Source organism: Drosophila suzukii, chromosome 3 (genome assembly GCF_043229965.1).
Source record: "Drosophila suzukii chromosome 3, CBGP_Dsuzu_IsoJpt1.0, whole genome shotgun sequence".
In the NCBI taxonomy this organism is placed as follows: domain Eukaryota; kingdom Metazoa; phylum Arthropoda; class Insecta; order Diptera; family Drosophilidae; genus Drosophila; species Drosophila suzukii.
Window position 1 is genome coordinate 38570884 of NC_092082.1, and position 7330 is coordinate 38578213.

At 35.6% G+C, this 7330-nt stretch overlaps 1 protein-coding gene across 1 annotated transcript; it reads left to right on the forward strand.

The window, feature by feature from the left end:
• Positions 1-6052: 6052 nt before the first annotated feature.
• On the forward strand, positions 6053-7113 carry LOC139352770 (uncharacterized). Its single transcript, XM_070995401.1, has 3 exons — positions 6053-6457; positions 6537-6804; positions 6879-7113. The coding sequence occupies exons 1-3, from the start codon at positions 6179-6181 to the stop codon at positions 7007-7009; spliced, it is 678 nt and encodes a 225-aa protein (XP_070851502.1). The 5' UTR covers positions 6053-6178; the 3' UTR covers positions 7010-7113.
• Positions 7114-7330: the final 217 nt, after the last annotated feature.

The following is a 7330-nucleotide window of genomic DNA, read 5'->3' on the forward strand; positions in this document are numbered from 1 at the left end:
TTTGTCCCTATAGTTGAGTAACGTGTATCTGACAGTCGAGGTTGTTGTTTTTTTAGAGTGAGAAGCATACTCATGTATTTACAAAGAGTTACAACTCTAAAAAACACATTAAATGTGAGTACCGTATACGCCTGTAAAACTGTACGTTCAGGAATTAGTGCATTGACGCAGACTCTAATTCTTATTCGGTTTTGGTGTCTCAAAATACATATGTAGCTTTATATTATATTTATATATAATTATAAAACAATTCATGCTTATCGCTGTTTACTTCGATATAATTTTTATCAGTGCTTTCTTTCGTATTGTACTCATTACGTTTAATTAAAAAAACATTATTTTATCATCCATTCGCTTTTTCTGTCTTTTTATATATATTAAGTTTAAGGCATTGAGTTATGAAATGTTGCTGAAAATAGAAGGGGTAAGGAAAAATAGTCACATTTCTTTCCAGTGAATAAATATCAGTACATACCTATTAATTAACAGGACAAGAGAAAATGGGATAATTTTAGTTAAGGGGATGTCACGGTGGGTGTATTAATAAATTGCATTTAGTTTATATAAGTTAACCCGACTAAGGTCATCGATCTGGGCCCAACACCGGATGCACGCGAAAGCGGGAATCCGGCCGGTGAAATCCGATATGGCTCATGGAAGCGCTGAATGGTCACGAGGCGCAGCGTCCACAATTGCGTCATCAGCATCTTAGCCGAACGATGGAGTGGCGAGCCGCAGTTTTATTGTGAATTGTATTTCAGTTTCTAAACAGAGCTGAAGCTGCCTTAACGGGTTACTAAAAAATAAATTTAGATATACAAGTTACGCGATTCCGAATTCAAAAAAGGAATTTGATGGCATTGTGGGTCTGGATTTCCTAAAGGCGGCCAATGCTAAAAACAATTTAGTAAAACACATTATAGAATATGATAGCGGCATAGAGGCCCTTCAATTTGCTGAATTTAAGGATGTACATTTTGTAAAAGTTGACGATAAAGACGTACCGATGGTCATTAAAATTGTTTTTCAAAAGATAATTAAGTTAAGATCAAACGCATTTGTGGACCCTAACGAGTCCCTGCCGTATAACACAAACACGGTTGCTACAATCCCAACTGATGAAAAACCCATTTATTCAAAAATGTACCCCTACACTCAAGGAGTATCGGATTTTGTCAACACTGAGGTTTAACAACTTTTTGCTGATAGCATTATTCGACCATCAAAATCACCCTACAATAATCCCATCTGGGTTGTAGACAAAAAGGGTGTTGCCAAAGATGGCCACAAAAAAAGAGGCTGGTTATTGACTTTAGGAAACTAAATAAAACAAGGGAGAACGCTATAGTCGAGTACCTCCACTATCAGATACCCGTTACTCAGCTAAAGGTACAAAAGGGAAATGGAGGTATGCAAGCAGCAAAGCGAGACGAAAATGCGTCCCTTACCCCTAATCACAATATATGTATGGTTATGTGGGCGGTAGATAGATTTAAGCGTTATGGGCGTTATAGTGGGCATGGCAAACTTTTTTGGTTAATCTTTGGGTTAATCGATAGGTATTGACGCCACAGGTTTGGACGGTTTGTGGACGTTAGAGTGTGCGTGGCATATTCGCGTAACAAACTTGCACTGCGCTCAAGGCTACGGAATCTAAATCTGAAATCCCAATTCTCAATCTTTGACAGTTTCCGTGATATCCGCGTTCATACTTAGAATTTTTTGAAGATTGTCGGCGGTTTGTGGGCGTTAAAGTGGGCGTGGCAAACTTTTTTTTGGGTTTTTGGATTTAAGTTAAAATTTTTATTCTAGCATCAAAACTGTATGAGCCACAGCTTTGGGTGGTTTGTGGGCGTTAGAGTGGGCGTGGCACGCTGCTGAAAAAAATGTTCGCTGCGTATGAAGCTCAGGAATCTTTATGCCAAGTCTCAATAGCCTAGCTCCTATAGTTTCCGAGATCTCAGCGTTCATCCGGACAGACCGACAGACGGGCAGACGGACATGTCTATATCGACTCGGCTAGTGATCCTGATCAAGAATATATATACTTTATGGGGTCGGAAACGATTTCTTCTGCCTGTTACATACTTTCCGACGAATCTAGTATACCCTTTTACTCTACGAGTAACGGGTATAAAAACCGAAGATGATAAGTACCTCATCCCTAACACATCGGTAATACTGTCAAATTTAGGAAAAGACCAATACTTAAATCTTTTTCGAAACAAAAGAGGATCACATCAAACATGTTGATGAGATCCTAAGTCGTTTATGCACCGCCGGTATGCGCTTGTTCGTCAAAAGTCCACGATTTTCCACGAGAGGGGGAGAGGGGTCGAGGTAAATGTCCACGTGGACATAGTAAAAATTTAATTTTAACCTTTATGTTATTTATTCCACTTTTAAATTTCGCGCCACTGTATATTATACAGCGCTGCGCAGATCATTCGATATATTTATCAAATTCGTTCTATATTTATCGACTGAATTCCGAATAAGTAAATACAACGGCCGGCCGGCAGGTCCACACGTGTAGAATCATAACAAACCCGTGTCGATGAAAAAATGTCTTCCAAAAATGGTGATTTATATCATCAATTATATTTAGCTTATAAAAGCAATCATTCATTTAAAAGTGCTGCTTTATGCCGTTGTGGCAAGGATCTAAATCAAAATTCAGTAAAAGTGATAGTGAATTTCATGCTGAGATTAGAAAATTAATAGAAAATTTTCAAATTAAATCCACACGGAAAAAAACTGGATTCTTAAATTTCTTCTTCAAGGTAAGTTTCTTATGTACATATTATACATATAAAAACAAACATCAAGCAAGCAAATTGAATATGTGAGCCGAAAAAAGGGGAATTCCCGCGTTATAATTGCGTAGCGCAATAAAGGTGTTGCCACACTTTAAAAACATATTAACGACTTCATCCTTCCCTATTTGTTATTTGCAATGAAAATATAAATAATAATAAAAATTTCTGCTTTCATAGACTGGTGAGAGTTCAAAAAGCTCTCCTGACCCGCTTTCCAGTTCTTCACCTTCCACAAGCTTAAAGACTTTGGATTCACATGACGAAACTAATAATAGCAATGTGACCCTTCCTACTCCTTGTAGTGAAAATGCAGAAATTTTAAGCATAGATGAAGACAGTCCAACCAAAGGTAATTTATTTAATAATTAATTAATTATATAATTCTTCTAAAACTATCTGTTCAAAGTACTTTGTTCTAATTTGTAAAATATATATTAAGAATCTTGTAATAATTTAAAATTGTTTATAATTACTTTTAATTTTTATTTAATGTAGCTCGGCAGAAAGGGCGTGCTATTTCCATTAATAGCAGTGATGAAGAAAATAAAGTCGATAATCCAGAAAGCGTCGTGCAACTTCAAAAAAGGACATGTCCTGCACAAGAAAACATAACAAAGGAAATATGCCTACCTGAACATTAAATCAACAACGCTAAACGAGCAAGAGATGCCGGTTTTTATAAAGAAGACACGAATAAACAAATCACTGCATTGGAAGAAAAATTAAGAACATCGAAAAAACTTCTGTCGAGAAAAAAGCAAAACACGAAAAAAAATATAGACTTCAAAAAAAGACGACAATTAAAAAATTGATTGCAAATAACACCAGTTTACAAAAGAAAATTGATGAAATACGCCTTTCAGGAAACCTTTGTTTTCCGGTAAGATACATCTCCCTGATTAAGAAAAGGGCACTTAAAATTTTTTCTATGGTACCAATTTTTTTTAAAGTGTAAAAAACGTTTTTCGCACTTTTTTATTTTATAACTCGAGTTGTGATAAACCGAATTCGGTCATTAAGGACTCATTTTACAGGTAATAGAATGCCCTTTAACTTTCTTATACACATCATTAAGTTCCATTCATTAGTTCAAAAGCTACACTTCGTCAAAGTTGAAAAATTTGGAAAAAAATCAAAAACGCTGGCATAAATGGCTTCTTTAAAAATACACGCGTAAAAACCGAAATTAGTTTTACGTTGTTTTCTTGATGGCTGAACCATAACGGAGAATATGCGCCATAGATCACGACAATCCGTTGGTAAATCGATTTTTAACAGATTTTTAAACGTATATACCCAAGTTCATTATTCGGGAGCAGCGGCCGTTAAACGTTATTTTAAATTTTCAGTGCTGGGGAACGTAAGAATTTGGTGCAAGTTGTTATGCATAACGTCAGTTTCTTTGCTATTAGCGCTGGGCAAGCTAAAGAGTATGCGATTGCAGTTACGAGGAAATCATTTTCATATATTTTTAGCAAGGAAACTGACGTTATGCATAACAACTTGCACCAAATTCTTACGTTCCCCAACACTGAAAATTTAAAATATCGTTTAACGGCCGCTGCTCCCGAATAATGAACTTGGGTATATACGTTTAAAAATCTGTTAAAAATCGATTTACCAACGGATTGTCGTGATCTATGGCGCATATTCTCCGTTATGGTTCAGCCATCAAGAAAACAACGTAAAACTAATTTCGGTTTTTACGCGTGTATTTTTAAAGAAGCCATTTATGCCAGCGTTTTTGATTTTTTTCCAAATTTTTCAACTTTGACGAAGTGTAGCTTTTGAACTAATGAATGGAACTTAATGATGTGTATAAGAAAGTTAAAGGGCATTCTATAACCTGTAAAATGAGTCCTTAATGACCGAATTCGGTTTATCACAACTCGAGTTATAAAATAAAAAAGTGCGAAAAACGTTTTTTACACTTTAAAAAAAATTGGTACCATAGAAAAAATTTTAAGTGCCCTTTTCTTAATCAGGGAGATGTATCTTACCGGAAAACAAAGGTTTCCTGAAAGGCGTATTTCATCAATTTTTTTTTGTAAACTGGTGTAATCCAACTTTATCTCAACAATTGAAGGTATCTTTGATTTTTGTTGATGATTTTAGATTAATATTATATACAAACTAAAATATTATAAAAATAGTAAAGATAAATAAGATTTGACATGATAAATAATTATTAATTGATTTCTGTTAATTATTCAACGTCGGATAAAAATTAATTAAAAAGAAATAATAATAAAATGAAGAAAATGTGCAAATTATGAACATTCTACTGAAAATTACAATTATTTTCATTAAATACTTTAGATGTGAGAGAAAATAGGACGTCCACGTTTGGAAGAGGACCAACATGAGTTGCTAAAGACTATTATGGACATTGCATTAATCGGCAGCTCAGCAGATGAACGCCGAAGAACTGAAAAAACACGTTCGATAAAACTTTGACTCAGCTTCAGGAGGAGATGATCATAATGGGCTATCATTTATCGCGCAGTGCTACTTATTTACGTCTCATACCACGAGATTCTCGAACGAGCGAAGGAAAACGTCACGTTGTTACTGTGCCGGTGAAGTTATGTCGTGCGAATACAAATCACCATAAAGATCATCCAGATGGAAAGTTTTGCGTTGCGAGCATTAGGTAAATGATTCAGTTCTTCCTAATATTTTTTATTTCTTTATGTTCATAATTACTGTGCCTATGATATTTGATTACTCTAATCATTTAATAAAAATTGAACTTTACGATACTTATTTTTCAAGATAATTTTAGTCCTATACTTATTTTTTAAATTCATTTCTAGATCTGTTGAATCGCTTTTGTCACTTCTCGGACCAAAACAAGCGGCATTGATTTCGCAGGATGACAAGATCACACTTCCAGATCATGATTGGGTAGTTGCCGAACGTCACCAGCTGATTCCAAGCGTGTATGCGGGCATTGTCATCCGCGAAGCCAAACTTGATGGTTCACCATCAAATGTTTCATACTCTGGACCAACATATGTAGCGATTCGAAGCGGAAAACATTCGTCAACATCAGCTTCCAGTCATGCTTTCGATCTCCGAAAACTAATGGCTTTGCAAGAATTCGATGATTTATTAAAAGGTAATCAGGTAATATAAAGTATTAAACAGGACAGTTTAAAATAATGATTGTTTTTTTAGTTAATGGCATCGTGAAGCCCGTGCTCGCCTTGTCTGTGGATGGGGGTCCTGACTAGAACCACCGGTATCCACAGGTGATCAGATACGCAGTGCAGAATTTTAGGGAGTATGACCTGGATGCACTCTTTGTATTTACTAACGCTCCAGGGCGCAGTGCGTTTAACCGCGTTGAGCGAAGAATGGCGCCCTTGAGTAAAGAACTGTCTGGTGTCATACTCCCCCACGATCATTTCGGGAGTCATTTGAATTCTGCTGGCAAGACCATAGATTCGGAACTAGAAGAAATCAATTTTAAGAAAGCTGGCGAAGTCCTTGCCGAAATATGGAATTCATTGGAAATTGATGGTCATTCAGTGATAGCTGAATTTGGCGACACTGACAGCAAGCTACCGCTTCCTGAAATGCCGTCAGCAGAATGGTTCGCAATACATGTTCGTGAAAGCCAGTATTTTTTTCAGGTAGAACTATCTTCTTAAAGCTATTATTATATATCTATTTATGAAATTTTTAAAAATTATACTGTCCTCTTTCTATTAGATCGTCAAATGTGATGAAATTGCTTGCTGTAGTTCGACGCGCAGTGACATAAAGCAAATATTGGCAGAAGGTTTCTTTCCTCCACCTGTTCCACTTCGACGCACTGAAGATGGTTTAAAAACTCCTGATACTTCGGAAGTAGAAAACAAAGATGAATTTCCTTCTTTGTTTGTCAGGCAAGCGACTAATTTGAAAATTCAAGGGAAGGATTTACCTCAAAATCTCCCTTATGTTTTGTACTGCCCTACAGTACTGCCTGTACTGAAAGGTACGTACTCCCTTAAAAACTACTATTGTTTGGAAATATTTTTATTAACTAACGAACTATTTTTTAAATTTTAGAACGCATTTGCAAATATTGCGGAGTTTATTTTGCTGCAAAATCTCACGTAACTGATCACATTAAAGCCCTTCATTCACAGGGGCGTAAAAAACAAATGGACGATGAAAAAATGAAGAAACGGAGCTTTTAGAAGTGTCCTGTGTCGAGGTGGAGAGCGAAATTAATTATGTTCCAATTGATAACATTGAAGATTGGTTAACACAACCATGGACCATCAAAGACCCAAATGAAATCACTAATGATGACTATTACATTTTTTAAGTTCTTTTACCTTAAACCAAAGATAGTATTCATAATTAATAAAAAAATGATAAAATGTTTCTAAATACTATTAAACTTCTATTTATTTACCATTTTTAAAAATCTCTACAGATATCTTTTTTAATAAGAAAAAAAAAATTTTTCAATGAAAAAGTCCACGTGGACAAAATGGGGGGCGGGGGCGGGTTAG

Excerpts from the sequence above, each read along its gene's own strand:
- LOC139352770 (XM_070995401.1), top strand. The coding sequence starts at position 6,179 with ATGGCGCCCTTGAGTAAAGAACTGTCTGGTGTCATACTCCCCCACGAT. Across the intron at positions 6,458-6,536 it reads AAAGCCAGTATTTTTTTCAG|ATCGTCAAATGTGATGAAAT; the intron begins GTAGAACTATCT and ends TCTTTCTATTAG. Across the intron at positions 6,805-6,878 it reads AGTACTGCCTGTACTGAAAG|AACGCATTTGCAAATATTGC; the intron begins GTACGTACTCCC and ends TTTAAATTTTAG.